We start from the raw sequence: 20,058 nt of genomic DNA on the forward strand, positions 1-20,058 counted from the left end.
AGTAGAGGCACTGGGCTGGGGTGAGGGTGGGGGTGCTGGGGGATGGACTGGGGTGGGGCTCGGTGGGATGGGAATGAGCACAGTAAGTTCCTGAGATACTGGTGGGACCAGGCAGGGATAAGGGCTGGGTGCTGAGAGGGACTGGCAGGCACTGCTGGGGCTGGTGGTGCTGGGGAGGGGAACTGGGATTGCTGGGGAATGCTCCTGCAGCTGGGGGATACTGAGAGAGATCTGGGGAATGGTGCTGAGGTGAACAGGGGGCACTGGGATGCCAGTCAGGAGTGTGGATGCATACTGGGAGACCTGCTGGAGGGGTGGGAGGGGCTGGCAGCAAAGCTGGGATGGGGCTTCCATGGAATGGGGAGGTGATAGGAGGAGCAGGTGGAATGAGGATCACCAAGGGGGTGTTTGGTCCCCAAGATGGAAAAAAAATCCCTGCACCAGCACAAGTTCAGAGCTGCAGGCACAGCTCTTCCTCTGCCATCCACCTACCATTGTTCTGTTTATCTTCCTGTTTCTCCAGTGGCCCTGGGCCACGCTTGGGCTGTCATGCAGCTCCTTGAGAGGCTTTCCAGGAAAAATGGGTGGCACCACTTACACTGGAGTTAAACCAGGGATCACTTGAGAGATTTAGGGATTGATGGTTTCAGTGTCCAGGAGCTTGGCTCAATCCCAAGGCCCTTAAACCTGCCACCTTCCTGTGTGAGATCAGTGCTGGGGAGCGGGTCAGGCTGACTGAAGTCGTCTGTGGGGTCAAGCAGGTGTTGGTCAGACACAGGGTCAGGTTTTCTGCATGGTTTTGGGCTGAGGAGGCTTATCTTGCCTTGGTTCAGTCTGCATTGAAATGTCAAGCCACTGTTTATAGCATTAAGCATTGCTGGAGCTTTCTGGAGCCGTTCATTCCTCTTTTTAATTTCTTCTTGTTTGCTGGCGTTGGATCAGGAGGAGCCTTTTGCTGTCAGCTTTGACCACCTCTTACCTGTTTCCATCTTAGCAAGTGCTGGGCACAGAACAATAGTGAGGAGGGGGCAATCTGAAGTAGATTCTTCTTCTAAAAATACCAGGCTGTTTGTGATGTTATCATCTACCTTGGCTCTCCTCGGTGTCCAAGAAGCTGGCATTTTCTGCAGTCACACAAAGAGCAGTGTTTTAATTATCTGGGCTGTTTTGGTTCCATTTGCTGTAAAGCATGCTGAGATTGTTAGTGATGAGATAATACCCAGTGATGCTGGCAGGCTGTCTCTGAACAGTGTGCAAAGCAAGCTCTGACACACACGAAGTAGCAATCTGTGTGAGAAAAAGAGCTTTATCCTGTGCTGCACCTAAGTCAGCTCTCATTTACATCTTTTGAAGGAGGTTGTAAAGACTTGGGCTGTGCTTGGCCCTGTCTGGGTGTTTCTAGGATTCTTCATGTTTCCAAGTATATGAAAGGAGAAAAACAACAGTAACTGAAAGGAGAAAAGCAACAAAATATCCCGTTCTTGGGGTTTAACGGCTGCCTCTGAAATTCAGCAAGGTTCCTTCCTCTCTGGGTGTAGCTTTATGCAACTGGGCTGATGTTTATGGCGTTTGGGTTTGGTTTTTTCCCTCGATTTTTCTCTCTAATCTGCTGCTCTGGCCCCAGCTAAAGCTGTATTAGAGTAGCTCAGCTGAGACATGACCCTGGATGACAAATCCCCACATACCGCAAACAAAGAACATCGAGGCCACGTTCAATGCTTTTGCATGGCACTCTGCCAAATACTCCAGTTGAGAAAAACATTTTAAGTCTTCCTTTTAAGCCAGGCTCAAACCCGAAGGACTCTGTCAGCAGTAACATTGCAGCTGAGCACAGACTCTGATTTTAATTACAAAACAAGCGCCACAGCAGCCTCTGCTTTCAGGGGGAGCTGTGAGATTTTTGCTGGAAAAATTGCACTCGTTGTGGCTCCCGTGGCTTTTCCAACCCAGCCTCTGTTTTGGAAGGAGGTTAAAGCTCCTCTGCAGGAGGAATGTGTTTCCAGAGCTGTCTCCAGGCGTAGTTTGATCTCCAGCTCAGCGGGAACAGAAAGGGAGAGAAATCACACCAAACTCAGTAATTCAGCCTAATTGGATGAGGTGGCAGCCAGGCAGGCAGCAGCTCCAGGAAGCTGGGAAAAGCAACAGGTTGTTCCTCATCCAGATGTTGGGCAGGACGACCCCAGCACTGCCACGAGAAAGGGCTGGAAATTGGGGTGTTACCCCTCAGCTGCTGCTGGGAATTCAACTGCTGAGGTGTTAAACTGATCCAGGTGGATGGGGGGAAAAGGAATGGTGCTGGCATTGGGGCTGGTGAAGGGATGAGGAGGGAAAGGGTTAAGGAACAACAATCTGATTGCACTGCTGGGCAGTCCTGGAGTTCAAAGCTGTGCTGGTCCTTTTGTTGCTGAGCCAGCAAGACCTGCAGGGTTTAGAGAGGCAGGACAGGCAGCATTTAGGGAACAGATGATTTACTGCTTTGCTGGCAGCCTTTAAGGTCATGGAACGATTAAGAAAAGGGGAATTGGGGCAAAAAAATAGAAAAAGGAGGAAAGAAATGATAAAATCCTTTTTGAGATGGTTTTAGGGTCATAGTTCCCAGCATTGATACAGACTTTCATCAAAAGCAGTAAAACTGCCCCCTCCTCTGCTTGTTTGGAAAATTGTTTTATATTTGTCACAAAGCTAGCAATTGTAAGAATAAAATGATGGATATCCACATATGTTTGGGCAATCCCTGTATTCCAAGGCATTAATTTAGTTCTGTGGGGCAAGAGAAGTGCTGGTGAGACCACTCCCATGGCTCTGCTGAGCACTTGCTACTCCAACAGCATTTTTCCATCCTGTCCACAGAAAAAAAAGCGGAGCAGCACTGAAATAATGAGCTTTGTGTGTGTGTCTCAGAGGTGGGATGTCAGATCTTGGCAGAGAAATATTTCAATTTCAAGCTTGAGAGAACTGAAAAGTAATGGCTTTTCTTTTCAAAAAACCACTGTTTTGCATCTCTTGGGAACAAAAGGAGGGAAAGGAATGAAAAGGCCTGGGGTGGGTGTTGCAAGTGGGGTTAATTGTGCCTTCCATCAAGATGCAGCACAGGCAGATATCGTTAGGGGGAGATGACAGTTTCCTTTGTGTGAAGCATGGACTTCTCACTGCCAGGCGAGACACTGGATGTGCTTTTCCTTGGAAAATGAATCTGTGTACCCAGGAAAGACAGCTGCAGAGCATACCAGCCTCTGCTGATTATAAGGAGTTAAAAAAATGCCTTTTGCCTGCTGAGACTTGAGAATTTGGGAAGCTGGGCTGAGCACCACTGTTGTGTTTTTACCAAGCCCTTTAAATCCCTGGCTTTGCCAAGGAATACCAGCAGCAGGTGCACGATGAAGATTGGGGAACTCGTGCCTGTGGATGTGAAGCTTTTTGCTTCCTGCCTCGCTCACCAACCATCGAGTTCCTGCCTCACAAACTGGGTGTTGCCACCAAACAGCATTCGGAGCTGACTCGTTCTTTTCTTGTTCTTCTTATTCTCAGGTGTTTTAAGGAACTGGAACCATGACGGACTCCAAATACTTCACGACCAATAAAAAAGGTTGGTGTTGAGCTGGTGCAGTGGATTGGAGGTGGTGGGTGGCTATTTTTACACAGCTTTTTTAACTGCATGCAGGAGCACTTGTGCTTTTCTGGTAGCTCTGTCCCTGTTTCTCTTCTTAATCATCCAGGGAGAAACTTCCAAAGTAGGTCACATGGTGACAAAAGACAAAACTGGGGTATTATAAGGTTTTATGATGCACAAAATGACCCAAATTTCTGCCTTTTCAAGGATCAGAAAGCAAAACATTGGGATATGAGTGCAGATCTGGTCAGAGAGAAAGTTTTGGTTATAGGCTAACAAGTGCCAGACTAAGGGTGGTTGTTAAGTTGGGCACCACAGGATTAAGTTGATGTGAAGACTTTAATATTTTGGATATGTACATCAAGCAAACATAATGGGTTTTCCTGCTGCCATTTTCTCCAAAGCTGCAGCTGCTCTGTTTGACTTTCCTGTGCCTTTACTGCAGGTGTGGTGGTCATCTCACCTCAGGACAAACTGCTGCTCTTAAAAATGGGAAGCCTGGAAAGGATCTTTGGGATTATTTTACTCATTCAGCTGTTTCAGAGCAGGGGTTGTTCTGCTGACACTGTCCCAGGCAGACTTTCTAACCTGTTCTTGAATAAAACACCTGCTGAGTGCAGTTTAAGCCTGATCGTTCTCCAGTAGATGTGGAAAATGGTTGGCATTAACCTCTCCTTTGCAGAATGGCTGGGTGCTCCCTCTGAATGCTTGCCAGTGAAAAAACCCACACTGTTGATCTATTTGTGTGTCATTAAGCTTCACCATGAGCTCATAAATGAAGCTAATGCAGTTGACATCTTTCTAAGGAGCAGCTCTGAAGTTCAGAGCTAAAGGCAGGTTTTTAAGGGCTGGCTGCAGGGAGCCAGTCTGGGCTGTGCGAGGGCTGGAGCTGGCTCAGCTCTGCTCCAGGGCACAAGCTCTGGGTGAGTAATGCCAGGCTCTTCCTCAGGCAGGAGGGATAACGAGTGGTCTCTGCACTGCAGCAGCTTCTCTTCTTTTTTGGAGTCTCTGATAGTCTCTCTGTGTCAGGGTTTAATTAGTGCTGCTGCTCGGAGCAAGTGTAGGGATTGAAAGTTGGTGCTAGAATTTCGTCAGGGATATTTTGATGTTGGTGATGTGTGCTCAGGCTGTGGCTCCCGGTGGGAATGCTGGCTGTCCTTGCTGAGGAAAGCTGTCTGTCTGTCTGTTGGGAGCATTATCCTTCTCATACCACTGGCTCTGTCTGGAACAGGCCTGTTAAACAGCCTTGTGCACATGTTGCTTTAGTTTATAAACTTGCTTTGCCACTTGGGTGACCCAGCCTGAAGTGGCTTTCTACACAGTAATACCTGGAAGAATAAATCATGGAAAAGGCTGATTTGGGAACCTTGGAATCCAGGAAAGCTGTGTTACATGCAGCTGTTGTTAGTGGTAGCTCTGTCTTTTTAGCTTTTTTCACTGGATTAAACACACGTTTTTGCTGTTTCAGCCACTGTGTCCCACAACATTTGGGCCCTGTTCCAGCTTTCTCAGGAAGCAGGCAACGATGAGCAAAACTTAAAAAGTCTGGGCAAAATTCCTAGCTTAGGTTGTTTCTTGCAGGCACGAATCTGGCATCTCCAAATATCTTTTCATCCTGGTTATGTAATGGTTGCCTCAGAGAAACAGACGCTCCAGGGATGTGATTTGGTGTCCTGGGAGTGGGAGAGCTGCCACACGCAGCATGCTTCTTGTTCATGGCATTTTCCTCTGCAAGGTGTAGTCATATCAGTCCCTTGAGTGTTGCAGCTTTGCTTCTCAGTGAACCATGGTCTCCATAAAGTCTGACAGCTTCCAAGTGGTGCTGGACCAGTTTTATTGCAATGACAGGCCAAGGAAGCAAAAACTCACCCTTGAACTACCCCTAAAACAAGACCCTTTTCTTCTCCTGAGAGGCTCAGTCTGGTTTTTTTGTCTTCTGCCAGGAGAGATTTTTGAACTGAAGGCTGAACTCAACAATGAAAAGAAAGAGAAGAGGAAAGAAGCTGTAAAGAAGGTTATTGCAGCCATGACTGTGGGGAAGGATGTCAGGTAAAAGCAGCTTGTACCTGTGGCAGCTCAGATTGTCCTGAGACTCAGGTGTAGTAACACATGTTGGTGGAGCAGCTCTGAGTTTGGCACCTTGGTGAGGATGGCTGTGTCCTTGTCTGTACTGTGCCCAAATCACAGGTTTCCTGAGCTCCTTCCTGTCACTGAAAGCAAGAGAAACAACTGTTTGCAGTGTGGGCTTAGCTCAGTGCCGAGAGCCCTTTTTATTTAAAACAGATCCAGAATTCGGCCATTTTGTAGGTCACTTTAGATGATGTTTTCTTGCTGCTTCCTGTCCTGGGTTTTAGTGTTACAAAGGTAATTCCAAGTTTTTCTTAGCCTTATCTAGCACAGCATAAATTGAAGCTACATGTTAAAATGCGTGATTTTGAAATTGAACCTGTGTCTTCCTGCAGCTGAAGGACACTGGCATTTACCTCTGCAGCACTGTCCCAAACATTGTTTTCTGAGACAACCAGAAAAACCTGTTGGAGTGAATGCTTTCTCCCTTCCAGCTTCTCCTGTTCCCAGAGCCTAGCAGAGAGTCAGTAATTCTGGATTCATGGCAGCGTTGTCTGTTGCCACGGAAATCAATATAAGGTTGCAAATTTAGCATCATGACTTCATCATAGAATGAAGGAACATATAAACTGGAAGGGAAAAAAACCCTAATCTTTTTTGCCAGCAGCACTTATCCTTCACCTTTAGATCCCCACAGCAAACCTGGCAGCTGCAGAATCTTTGTGTAACTTCCTATGTTATTCTGCAGTGCTGTTTACAGATGGCTGCTTGACATTTGAGTGAAATCCAGCTTGTCAGTGTTTAAGCTTCTAATCCCTCTGGGCTTTACTAGTCTGAAATCTGGCAGGTTCTTCAGAAGTGTCCTGCAGGACCAAAACATTTTAAAGCAACTTTTTTTTTCTCTTGTAGGTTCATTTCCAGGCCTGGCATGGTAGAGTTTTCTTGTTTGGTGAACTCCCCAGTTAAAGCACTTTTAGAAATTACATTAGTTTTCACCTCTTCTTATGTTAAAGCCACAGAAGAGATGAAATGATTATTATAAAAGTCATTGCAAACTGCTTTGAAAGGGAAGGTGACCTTTCATTAAACAGCAGGGTGCTTAAAATGGAACTGCAGTTTTTCTGGCTTCCTTGATATTGTTACTATCCCCTCTGCATGCCATGCAACCTCACTCTTTTATCTTGTGGGTGGGAGTGTGGGTCTGCTGGAGGGCAGGAAGGCTCTGCAGAGGGATCTGGACAGGCTGGATCCATGGGCTGAGGCCAGGAGTGTGAGGCTCCATGATATGAGGTCCTGCACTCAGGTCACAACAACCCCTGGAACACTCCAGGTGTGGGCAAGAGCAGCTGGAAAGCTGGAAAAGGACCTAGGGGTGCTGCTCATCTGTGGCTGAACATGAGCTGGTGTGTGCCCAGGTGGCCAAGAGAGCCAATGGCACCTGGCCTGTATCAGGAATAGTGTGGCCAGCAGGACCAGGGCAGTGATTGTCCCTCTGTGCTGGGCACTGGTGATGCCACACCTCAAATCCTGGGAGCAGTTTGGGGCCCCTCATGACAAAAAAGCATTGAGGGGCTGGAGCACAAGTTTGATGAGGAGCAGCTGAGGGAGCAGCAGGGGCTCAGCCTGGGGAAAAGGAGGCTCAGGGGGAACCTTCTCACTCTCTGAACTCCCTGATGGGAGGGTGTAGGTGGGGGTCAGTCTCTTCTCCCAGGTAACAAGTTACAGGATGAGAGGAAATAACCTCAAGTTGTGCCTGGGAGGTTCGGATGGGATTGTAACAGGCTGCCCAGGGCAGTGGTGGGGTTACCATCCCTGGAAGAGCTTTAGAAGGTGTGTAGATGTGGCACCTGGGGACATGGTTGTGGCAGTGCTGGGGGAACTGCAGGTCTTTCCTAACCTAACCAATTCTCTGATTTTATCCTTGCATTGTCTGTGCAGCTCTCTGTTCCCTGATGTTGTTAACTGCATGCAGACTGACAACTTGGAGCTGAAGAAACTGGTCTACCTGTACCTGATGAACTATGCCAAAAGCCAGCCAGACATGGCCATCATGGCTGTCAACAGCTTTGTGAAGGTAACCTGCTCCCCTGGCACGTCAGAAACGGGTCCAGCACAGTGGCTGCCAGCATATCTTTGTCCATCAACCTTTGGGAGCTTTAGCTCTGCTTTGGGGCTGGGCTCATAGAGGAGGGTGCTGAATCCACTAGATCTGGGTCCTTTCTCTCACTTGTTCCTTCTGGTTTTTGCAGAGGAGATGACTTCAGCACCCCTGGAAGTGGCTGTGAGAGAGCCTGCTCCAGGGAAAGCTGCTTCTATTGTTTTACCAACTTCTGGTATTGGAAAACAGATTTTATCTGTTTCATCTTCCAGCCTTTGTAGTATCTGAGACATGGATATCAAACTTCCTGTTTGGATGTTTCAGCTGTGCTCTGTGTGGAAAAGCTTTATCTCTGGTGAAACTGAGAGACAGTTCGCTGGGAAAACAACAGCCTGATTGCTGTGTTGCCTTTAGTTCTGTTGTCAGGTTGCCTCTCCTTATCTAGGAAATGTTATTTCAGTCCCGTGTTGTGCAAGATAAAACCCAGTGCTTAGAAGAAGTTTGAGACTCCTCTTAGAGTGTTTTAAAATCTGAGACACTGGGGAATGGGGCTGAGTTTCAAGTTTCTCTTGTGGTTCTTGAGGCAGAAAGAGGTGAGAAGATCTAAGCTGAGAGCAGGTCTGCTCCTCTGGCCAGAGAGGATGTCCCTGTATTCCTCTCTGGAAGGAATATTGTCTGTCTTTAAAGTGTTATTCTGTTAGAATGGACTAACAAAATGATATTTTCCATCTCATGCCCTACAGGGAAAAGTCTGGTGTCCCTTTTGGCAAACTGAGGGACAGATGTTAGTGAAGAGCAAGTGTTGACACTGGCCTGCACTAACTCAGCACTTCACACACAGTTCCCAGTTCAAGGTTTGGAATGCACTGGTAGGACGTGTCACTTCTCTTGGAGGCTTTAAGAGTAGTTTTTCAGCTGCAGGAAATTTGGACAGTGACAGGTAAATGCTTTTGTAGGTTGTTCTGTAGCCATCCCTTTACAGGCTGATTTCAGAGAGCCCAGAGATGTAGATGGACTGGATATATGGGAAATTATGTAGTCTTGAAGTTCCAAATGTTATATTCCTGTCTGCTTTTTCTTTCTCCTCTTCAGAAAAGCACCTCTAGAGCAGCCTTTGCTTTAGTGCTTCACATGTTGTAACTTCAGGGATGTTTGTGTTTGGCCTTTAAGAAATAGGCCTTGATGACTGTTGCATTGTGATTTTTCCCATTACATCTCTTGCTCCTTTAAACCAGGAAGGTTGGAAATCAGTGAATTACTTTGTCTTGGGGGTTATCTGTGGTGCATTTTTGGTGCTGAGAGCTGCCTCTCCAGCTTAGCTGTTGGATCATGTTGAAAGCAGCTTTGCTGAGAGAACGAAGGGACACCAAGATGACAATTTTACAAGATGGAAACATCTTGAGACAGTGTGAAATGTGTCTGTGAAGCAGCAACATTATCCCTGATCTGAAATACTTGCCTGGCTCTTAGCGTGTAATCAGAGAGATGCTTCTTAGGTAAGAGCAGCCTGGTTCTGGCTGCAGGGAATCAGTGGCTGCTGGTGCAGATTTGTTTCTGTTCTGGTGCAGGACTGTGAAGACCCAAACCCTCTGATCCGTGCCCTGGCCGTGCGCACCATGGGCTGCATCCGCGTGGATAAAATCACGGAGTACCTGTGCGAGCCTCTCCGCAAGTGTCTGAAGGATGAGGACCCCTACGTGAGGAAAACTGCAGCTGTCTGCGTGGCCAAGCTGCACGACATCAATGCCCAGATGGTGGAGGACCAAGGATTCCTGGATTCCCTGCGTGACCTGATTGCAGACTCCAATCCCATGGTAATGTATTCCCAGCACATTGCTTGAGTTTGTGTTGTTTGATAATCAGAAACGTAAAAGGTTTTTCACTGGCGTGATTCTGTTGGTTAGAGAACACTTGTTGCCTCAGAAAACAGGAAATATATTCTTTAGTTTGATCTGTTTGTGCTTTTGGCTGTCTTGAGTGCTGCAAAAGTGTAACTTCCTGGCCAGGTGAGTCAGAAGAGCAAGAAATACGTGATGCTGCTCCCTTGGTGACAGCTTGGAGCTCTTGCTTTCGTGCAGGCTTTGGCTCTTCTTGGAATAAGAGTTGGGATGAATTCATTTGCTAATGCAGATAAATCCACTGGCTTGTAATGAGTGGAGAAAATCGATGCTAATGTTTTTAATAAAGTTAAATGAGTGGTCAGAGCAGAGGTGGAGATCATGACTGAGAATTTCACAGGAATAAATTACCTGCTAAATCAGCATTTAATTATGCTTGATGAAGGGTCCACTTCCAAGCCAGGTGTCTCCTGCTATTATTTTGTGACTAGAAGGTGGTGGCCAAGGAATTGAAGTGCCCCACTGCATCATCCTTTCATTCAATACTGTTTCCTATTTCCTGCTGGGATCCAGGGAGCATACCAATATCATCCTGCCCCTTAGTAGGGAAGAAAACTTCTGCAGCTCAGTTTAACTCAGAGTTTAAGGATGACTGCTACTTTTTTAGCTCTTTTAGAGCACAGACTCTGCTTAAAGACAATCTCACATTATTAGGGCAGGTCTAACAGCTCTTTCTATGCTGCATGAGTCAAACCACAGAATTTCTGTCCTGCTGGAGCTGTCTTTGGGCACCTCAGGTAAACCAAGTGCAGGTGATAAGGTGCCATCCCCTTTGGGAGGAGAGTGAAGGCTGCTGATTGCTCTTTGAAAGACTTCCTAGAGGCAGTAAAACTTGGTGTCTGACTGTCACAGGCAGCAGTCAGAGTGGTGCTGTCTCTGAGGAGATACAGACGCCTCTTTGCTCTGATGTCCAGCTCTTTTACAAGTTGTTCTTTTTATCTGCCTGCCTGATTCTTTTTCTTATGCCAGGCTCCTGTGTGAATATTGATGATTACTTGAAGATGCTTTCTTTGTCTAGGCAACTCTGGGGCATAGAGAGAAACACCTGCTGTTCCAATTCAATGTGGAGGGTGTGCCTTGCAGCCTCTGAAGGGACTTGCTTGGGCTTCTTTAGTTCCACTTCAGTGCTGGCCATCGTGTTCAGCAGCTCTCAAGCAGCAGGAGCAGAACCTCCTCTTCTCCCAGCCTTGGTTCCAGCTCTGATTTTGTTCTGATTACAGCCACATGGATATGAGTTGAAGAGCTCTGGATGAAGAGATGTGGTACTTCAGGAGAAATAACAAGGTTTTGCTTGCCCTTTGTGCTTGTTGATCTCTGTGGAGCTCAGTGGTTTGGTAAATGAACCATTGGCTGACAGGAGAGCACAGATATGTATTTAAAACGTGCATCAACTTCATATTGACTTAATGAATGGAGAGAAGAGGGAAAATACCAAAGGGCAGTGTGTGCTCCATTTGCTAAATAAACCTCCAAAAGTAGCACAGGGCTCCTAATAAAACATCAGGAAAACTCATGAGCTCCTTGGTGGTAATGAGGGTGGGCTGGGACAGCTCTCTTGAAGCTGTGCAGGGTCACAGTACCTGCCTCATGTTGTACTCACCTGATCTTTCCAAAACTGAGCATTCACAGCAGGAAAATGCAATTTGGAGGAGTGATGGTGATGGTGAGGCCTGGGGTGTGTTTTCAGATCTGCAGGCTTTGAGAGGATTCTGGTGTTCTGTGTACTGGTTTCCCAGGTTTTACTGTAGATCGGGCATCATATTTTTGCTTTTTAAGGGTGCATGGGGAGAGATTTTATCAAAGGCTTGAGGCTCTCAGAGCTGCTGAATTAATACAATATTTAACCTGGTTACAATTTGAGTAGAAAAAGACATTCCTTCTAGTTAAGTTGATCCTCTGCAATTCGTGCCTTTGTGGCACAGCGATTGCCTCAAAAGTACAGGAATTATCCACCCCTCATTGAGGTTCATCTTCCTGGTCAAACCATCCACCTCATTGCTGCTTTCTCCCTGTGAAACTTCAGTTCCTGATGACCTTGAATTGTGATTGCCAGCTAAGTTATATTTGTGTTCAAGTTGATATTTATTAAGCTATTTTTCCTTGAAATTGGCTATCAAAAGAAAGATTGCTGGAAGGAAGGGTACAGCTGGATGTATTCTGATGGCCTATTCCTCTGTAAATGGTGCATCTCAATCATTGCAACCTGTTAGCCAAGCTCATTCATATTTATATTATAAATGTTTCTCCTCTTTTGATGGCTTGTGGAAATGGGCAACATTAGATACTTAATGAAGCAGATTTTTTTAGATGGGAAATCCACACTTGTTCTCTCTTCTGAGAAATGAGGATTTTGAGCTGGAGCTAAAAAAGGCTGCAGCTGAAAAATAGTCTTCAAGAAGGGTTTTATTATGGCTTTGTAATTGGTTGCCTCTAGCACATGAGCAAGCTCTAAGCGTTTTAGCTGGGTGCTTGGTAGAGGAACATCTCCATCTGTGGCTCACTAATTGCCTCAGAATTGTGCAGAGATCAGGGTGCATTTTTCTCTGGGCTCAGATCACCTTCATCGTAGGGTTGTCTGACTAAGTTGGAGGTGACCTTGTCAGAAACATTTTGGGTTTGTTCTTCTTTTTCCTGTATTTTTGGACTAGTGGCATTATTCTGTGTTAATAAACCAGCAGCCTTTGGGGATGTTCAGGGTGTTGAAGTCCTGTTGAGGTGCTGTAGGTGCACAGCCTGGGTTCTTTCCCCTTTTTATCTGGGTTTTTTGTTGTCAGGATGTGGCCTTAGTTCCATAAAGTGATTTTTTTTTTTTTTTTTTTTTTTTTTTTTTTGGTGCAGGTGCATCCTCTGGGTGAATTAATTCAAATTTCTAGTTGCATAGATATTGATGTGGATGTATCTGGCAAGGTACCAGGTGGGCTGGTGGCTTTTGACATGACAGCAGAGTTATCTGAGATGTCTTGTGCAGGCAATGGCCCAAAAACCCCTACAAGGGCAGGGTTCAGCTGCACTGCAGAAGTTTGATTGTGAAGAAGTCTTTAATCTCGTTTTACAGACGGGTCTGAAGTGTTTGTGGCTGGCCTTTGATCTTACTCCTTCCCAAAGCTGTCTTGAGGCAAATCCATCCTTTTTTCACCCTGCATTTCTGCACGTGAAGCTCAGCAGAAGCAGGACTGGAGGAATATAAAGCTGGGGCCTGGCTGCCTTGGGCAGCTGCACTTGCTCAGTCCTTAGCACCTCTCTTGCTGGTAACCCGTGTATAATGCAGCTCAGAAGTGTGTTCTCCCTTAATCCTCATGTTCTAACAAAAACAGGATTCCCAAAGGAGATTTTTGTGCATTCTGGGTTACTGCAGAACTCTGTTCACACCCAGCAGCAGCAGTAGGTAATAGTGAGGGGAGAGAGGTAGGAGTGTTTCACACCTACTGGTGGCCAGAGGTTCTCTGAAGTCGTGGAAAAACCTTTGTTTTATTATTATTTTTTTTTCCTGATGCTGTCTTGGTCTGGCCTTTCTGACTTCCATCCAATGACTGCTCCTCCGTGGAGCATGGGAAGTGCTGAGCCCAGGAGAGGGAGAGCAGACCACGAGATGGCAGCAGCTGAAAGCAGAACGAAAGCTGACCATCTTTAGACACTTTATCTTGTAACTACTTCTCTCCTGGTTTTTATCCCTGCGCTTGGTTTTCTTCAGGAATGTAAATATTAGCAGAAAAACATGAGAGGAAATCCATCTAAAGCCAGACTGGTCTTTTAATATTTGAGTGGAACAACCTTTCTCTCCAAATATTTTCAATCCTTGACCTTCTAAGGTAACTTTTAACTCATGGAATAGATTCCTTGCCAATCTATCTGTTATCCACATGGCTTAAGTTAACTGATGTCACCTTCTCCCTGTTATTTCCTAGGTTCTGTTCAGTTTTTAATTCCTTCCTGTAGCATTTCTTCTTCCTCGTGCTGGCTCCAAGGTTTTTCAGGTGTGGCTGTTCTGCTGCTGTGTTTTTGTGAGCTGTACAGACTTACTGTGCTGTGTTTACCCTCTACATCACAATTTATTGGGAGAAACACTGCTGTGACTCAGCACAGAGTAACCTGAGATCACATAACTGATGAGTAAATGCACCAAGTGTGTGGAGTGTAATTAAACTCTCTTGTACCTGGGCGGTTTTTTGCCTTTAGCATTAACCACACTAAGAAGGGAATCTGAGATCTGACAGCTGGAGGTGGTGAGGTCCACCTTGATCTGATCCGAATTCCCTCCAGCAGTATTGAGTTCCCACAGCTCACAGGTGAGACTAAAAACCTGTAGATAGAGATCATGGTGCTCTCCTGCTGTGCCTGCAAGGGATGTAGGGTTCCTTCTCTGCCAGAACTTCAGTGTGTATGGGGGAGCTTCCTGGATGACCCTGTAGAGGAAGATGATCTTCCTTTTATTTTTCCTACTAGCTGGCAAGCAGAATGTCTTTGACATGATGCTCTGAGGAATGAGCCTCTTTAGAAACAAAAGGAGCTTTTGCCTCCTGGGCCTGTCCTCTGCAGGAATTTTATCCCTCTTTGTGTAATAAAGCTGAGAAAAGTACCCCTTGCTGAGGAACTGGTGATCCCCTGAGTCCCAAAAAGAATTTATGGGAGGCAGTCAGGGAAGTGGGAATTGTCTTACACAACAGGGAGTGGAACACCACCTTCTCCCTGGGCAGAGGAGATCACTTGTTCCTCATGGGGCCTCTCCCAGCCGTGTGTTTTCCCTCTGCAGCTGGTGTTTTTTCTAGTGGGAGGAGTGAGCTGTCACTGCTGGATGAATTCATGATTCCTGCTCATGAAGGTTGTAAGGACTTGAAAATTCATATCCCAGTATGGAGCTGAGTATTGCTGGGAGCTGTGGGCTCTGCAGCATCTCATCAGCCTGGGGCTGCTCCAGGATGACCTCTGTCCCTCTGGATGAAAAACATCCTTCTTTTTAAGGTGTTGCAGATACAGACTGGATCTTGAAGTCCTCCAACCATGCCTGAATTGGTCCTGTGTGTGGTTTGGGGTTTTTTCATAATGTTTTTGCTGCAAGTGGAGATAATATTTCCTTCTGGGAGACACTTGATGGCATTTGTGGGTGGAATTTCTTTTACCTAGTGATGGATATATTGCAGTGAGTGAGAACGTTGCTTGGGGCTGTTGAAGAGTGATGGTGTCACTTTGGAGCTCTCTAATGGATACTTCTGCTGTTTACTTCAGGCTGCCCAGGAGGAAGAGCAATGCTTTTGGTAAACTGTGCAGCCAACAGCAGCAAGAAGCTGGGACAGAGATAGGGAGAAGCTATGGAGGAGCCTGTCTAAACAGTGGCTGTGTTCATGTGTGGTGGGATGCTTGAGAGAGGAAATGTGGGAGATTGCCAGGCAGTGCAGAAAACAGCTGTGTGTTGCAGCAGGCAAAGACTTAAAGTAGGGGAAAAAGGGAGAGCTGCCACCTGTGATTGGTGGCACAAATCTGGTTTCCCACTCTGATCCCCCTTGTTCTACTGGTGAAACCAGCTTTGGCTTTGGAATGAGCTCCTGCAACAGCTCCTGCAGAGGAATCTCACTTATTGAGCAGGTATTTTCTACAGGTTGTCATCCTAAGGAGATCTGAGGGAATCTCAAGCATGCATGTGAGACTTGGGTTTTTGGTTGGCTGGTTTTGGTATAAGGATACAGGTCTTGAGCATCTTCCCTCAAAGCTGTGCTCTTCCAGCACTGGCAGAGAAGCAATGAGTTTGATAATTTGTGAATTTCCATGGCTCCAGAGTTTGTCTTCCCAGACCCCTCATTTGTAAAGCTTAATTGACAAATTCATCCATCAGAGACTTGTCTCCTTCCAATTACAGCCACCAGTATGTGCCTGATTTCCAAAGCATTAGTCTTGCTGACCAGATCATTCCAGGATCTCTAACATCAATCAGTGTGCTGGGGATTTTGTTGATATGTGTCTTTGTGTTATTTTCCATTGGAACAGACACTTCTAGCTATTGACAAGCACCATTTGTCAGATAATTTTGTGGTTGTGATGTTCTGTAATTTCGCCACCCCCCTTTTTAGGGCTCTGTAAAGAATTTGGTGCTTAGCTGGTGCTTTTTGCTCAGATCAGAGACAACACATTTGCCACTGGGTGGTGCCAGCGAGGACCTCTGCAAGGAAAACTGCAAAAAAATAAAGCAAAACCTTCCTTGTATGTGTGGTAGGTGCCTGATCCAGACTAGGATCAGACCACAGGGATTTCTGGAAGGAGAATAGAGAGTTGCAGACCCTCTGTGTCTTCCTGTGGAGTTGAATTTCCTGCACTGGGGGCTCAGCTGTGCCAAGGAGAAGCCCCTTGTGATGGAGCCATCCCTGAACAGCTTCTTGCCCACCTACTACAAGAGCTTCAACAGCTGGGGGAAGCATGTTTCCCTGCCTTACAGCTCACACATCTGATTTTTGCAAGGATATGAGAGCAGGAGTGATGTTCTAGTCTGCCACAAAGTGCCATTTTTCTGCAGGGAAGTGCAAAACCCAGTTAGGGCAAGCATGCCGTGGGAAGTATAGCACATAACTTTCCTTCTATTGCCACCTCCATGAAAATTCAGCCCACTTGCAAAAAGCAAGCCAGGAGGTCTTCCCCACCAGGAAGTTTTTTGGGATGTGATCAGGAACTGGGAATGTGTGAGTCTCCCAGAGTTTTAATTTATGTCTGTACATATAAACAAGCATTGACAGTGTGAGAGGCTCATCAGGGCTCTCTGACTTGCATGGTTGAGCCATTTTATAGTCATTGAATCACAGAAGAGTTTGGGTTGGAAGGAACCTTTAAACTCCTCCTGTTCCATCCACTGCCATGGGCAGGGACACCTTCCACTATCCCAGGTTGCTCCAAGCCCCATTCAGCATTTCCAGGAATGGGGCAGCCACAGCTTTTCTGGGCAACCTGAGCCAGGGCCTCCCCACCCTCACAGGGAAGAATTTCTTCTGTAAAGTAAGAAATGTTAATGGTTCCTGGGCTGTTTCTAGGGAAGCAAAGTAAGGAGGGCTTGGAGATAAAAGTTACGACGTGGACAGGATTAGGGGTCATGTTCTCTGGAGAGCACCTCTTAGGGACCTTCTGGGCACACGGCGTGGTCATAAAAATGAGTGGCTCAGTGAAACACCCATTGATGGATGCTCTGAATCTCCCATCTGGGGGTCTGTGCTTAATGACACAGATGGACCATGCAAGCCCAAAATGCTCTTTGAAATGTCAGCACCTCTCCATTCTCAGAAATGTCTCACGGTGCCTGGCTCCCTTCAGGGCAGCAGCCTCAGCCTCTTCTCTGAGCCCCTTCATTTTTCCTCCTTTTTGTTCATTTTTGCTTCTTTTTAACAGCGTGGCGAGCCAGAGGTTCCTGTTTTAAGCAGCAGAATGTTGTATTTCATTAACTCCATTACACACTTGGTTTAATTTCCAATTAGCCTGGGATGCTAGGGAAATAATCTGATTGCTTCAACTGGTTGGCGTTCTGGATGTGCCAAGCTTCCCTCCTGTCCCCCCAGCCCCTGCAAAGCTTTTCCATGTGGGCTGCCAGGCAGACACACAGGTTTTCACCCACCCCCTTCCCTCCCTGGTGCTGTGTTTTATACCATTTGCTCTGAGCTAAAGGTTTGAGCTGCCAGAAGGAATCTCTTGGAAATCAGAGTGCTCCTACCTCTGCAGCTTCCCGCGAGGTCGGGTCTGGTCTCTCTGGCTGCAGAGGGAGTTTGTCTGGAGGTGGATTTAAAAATGTTGGGTTCTTGTTAAAGCTGTGAGTGTAGAGGTTTGGGTTTGTTGGTTTTGTTTAATAAGAGCCTGGGAGATTTTAGTTCTCCTCATCTCAGTGATGCTTCTCAGAGAGCCTAAATTTATTGGGCAATTCCAGCCAAAAGCAGGTTTATTGTCATTTGGCTCATCTGTGCTCCAAAGGGATGTTGCTGTGGCTACATTTGAATAATGTCATAATGTACCCAGGGTGAACTGATTTACATCCACAAGCCAGGGATCTGTTATTATTATTAATTATTATTAATTCTTCAATCTGCTCTGCATTTTTATTTTCTGGGGGATTTTTAGGCAGATCTTCATCTGGTAGCTCTTAGCTTAAAGTTGGTGTTCTTAATTGTGAGTCAAGTGAGGCGTTTTGCAGTTTTGGAATTTTAAGCTTTAAAAGCTTTTCCTGTTCATTAGTTGTTTGGGCTCACATACCTGTAGCTACAGGGTTGACTTCTTTTTTTCATTATTTTTGAGAGCTCACAATTACACCAGCTGTTAGTTTTATGTACTTTTAGTCTACTGCTTCCAATCTGTGGGATAAATTATACAACTCCTGGTTGGTTTCTCATTTAAAAAAATGGGGGGAATGTTTTGTAAAGGAGAGAATGTTTTATTTGCTAAAGAGACTTAGGGGTTTTTTTTTTCCATCAGCCTGTGAAACTTGTCCAGTTCCTTGGTCCTATACCATTTGTAAAGCTTTAGCTTACTTTTGTATGTCCCCCAGCAATTCCATCATCTTTTATTTTAAAGAGAAAATAACTTCTTGTGACTTAACACTTTGTTCTTGCTGTTTAATGTAGTTGGACTTCATGATGTTGTGTTGCTGTGTTAAGGAAGAAGTGTCAACCAAGCTGAAGACTTAAGGTTCAGCTTTGATGTTGCAGTTTTTTGGTTTTGGCCAAAAACCATCTTTCCAAATATTTCCAGTGCCACTTCCATGACTGCCAAAGCACACACTGGATTAGCAGGTGATGTAATACTGCAATTGGTGTTGAATGGTTCTTTATGGACTTTTTTCCATACCTGAGTGATACCCCTCTTAGTGGGGAATGCTTCAGTGCTTGACCTGACCTTTTACTTGGTGGGAGCTGTTGGCAGAGCAGGAGCAGTGTGCTGGAATTGTGCAGTGCTGCCTTGTGCTGCTCCATGTTCCTGCTCCTAACGGAGCCAGTGGCAGTGCCAGGGAAGAGGTGAGCGTGTGTGCTCCAAGCACTGTTTGTGTTGGACAGCTTCCTGAGAGCTGTTTGCCTTTCAGCTGTGCTGTGGCTGTGTGAAAAGCCTTGAAGATGCTAATTGTTTTTGTTGGCATACCACAGCACCATAACGCATCAATATGTTCAGTGCAAATCGCCAGCAAGTCCTTTTTTTAATAAATATTGCTTAAAGCTCGAATTTATCCCCCACCCTTTCCCTTATCTCCTTTTACTTCGTTTATCTCCTTGTCACTGTGGTGCTGAGGTGGGAGGTGAGGAGCAGCTTTAAGTGTGGACTGTAGATTGTAGATCCCAGCTCCTCTGGCAGGACTGAGCTGCTACCAGATGTTTCACAACCCCTCCCAGTCCTTTCTCTAACGCCCAAGGAGACCACAGCCCATGTTCCTAAGTCCATCTTGCCTTCTGCCACTTCCTCATGGATGCTTTTAATGGAATTGTGAGTGGATTGCCATGTGGTGTCCCATCCTCAGCTTTGAGTTGGACACATTAATACTCAAAAAACGGACCCAAAAGATTCTAAGAGCAAAACCTCATTCACGGTTTGGTCTCTGGGTTGGAGCTGCTGTTCTCCGTCCATGGGAACAGCATTTCTGTGCATCCTTTGTCTGTGGCAAACACTGGGATAGATCCCATGGACCCTGCAAGGAAGGAAACACAACCACAGCTGCTTTGACTTGTGCTTGCCCCAGGGTTTAGGACATCCTAGAAGTGTCCAAAACCATCTAAATATGGCAACTGGGGACGTGGTTTAGTGGTGGGCTTGGCAGTGCTGGGTTATTGATTGTACTCAATGATTTTGGAGGTCTTGTCCAGTCTCAATTCTATTCTGTAATTCTCTTTTAGTTACTAATTTATCAATTACTGCAACAAAGGTAATGCCTGGCAGTGTGAGTGTATTTCCCAGAGCTCCTGTCCCTCAGTACAACTGACAGATCCCTTTCTCTGATACTTCAGCTCTGTAAATTTTTTTGTTAACTCAAATTTTTTTTGCCAAAGTAGTTTCATTTTCTAAGCGCTTTTCCATAAAGATTTTGAACTTTTCAGTTGCTTTTGTGATTTTTCTTCACTTGTAAACTTCCAAAATACAATGATATTAAGTTATTACTTCGTTTTTATGCTGTGTCACATTAACCATTCAGGAATTAGGCAAATTAAATAATGAGGAGAATAAGCAGCCTATCTTAATAAGTTCCTCATTAAAACAGTACAAGAAGAAGACAGCAGCAGCACTGATTGCTAATGATTTTGGTAACAGAAGGCTCATTGAACTAATGAAATTCATAAAATCTTGGATCAAAATCCTATCTCTGACCTCTAGGTGTGAAATGCAAAGCAATCAACATTACTGTGCCTGTGCAATGACTTTGGAATATATTGGTTTAATGACAA

The 20,058-nt window shown here is 45.8% G+C and overlaps 1 protein-coding gene across 2 annotated transcripts in view; it reads left to right on the forward strand.

Moving 5' to 3' along the window:
• The first annotated feature begins 3,437 nt into the window (after window positions 1–3,437).
• The window catches only part of AP2B1 (adaptor related protein complex 2 beta 1 subunit), a 74,826-nt gene continuing 58,205 nt past the window's right edge, over window positions 3,438–20,058 (forward strand). The window contains exons 1-4 of one of the 2 annotated variants that reach the window (XM_008640365.2): window positions 3,438–3,586; window positions 5,554–5,659; window positions 7,616–7,751; window positions 9,344–9,589. In XM_008640365.2, the coding sequence (XP_008638587.1) occupies window positions 3,550–3,586; window positions 5,554–5,659; window positions 7,616–7,751; window positions 9,344–9,589 (525 nt within the window). In that variant the 5' untranslated portion in view covers window positions 3,438–3,549. The remainder of the gene's footprint in view (window positions 3,587–5,553; window positions 5,660–7,615; window positions 7,752–9,343; window positions 9,590–20,058) is intronic. The other variant, XM_008640363.2, reaches the window with a different exon arrangement.

Source organism: Corvus brachyrhynchos, unplaced genomic scaffold (assembly GCF_000691975.1).
Source record: "Corvus brachyrhynchos isolate BGI_N302 unplaced genomic scaffold, ASM69197v1 scaffold99, whole genome shotgun sequence".
Lineage (NCBI taxonomy): Eukaryota > Metazoa > Chordata > Aves > Passeriformes > Corvidae > Corvus > Corvus brachyrhynchos.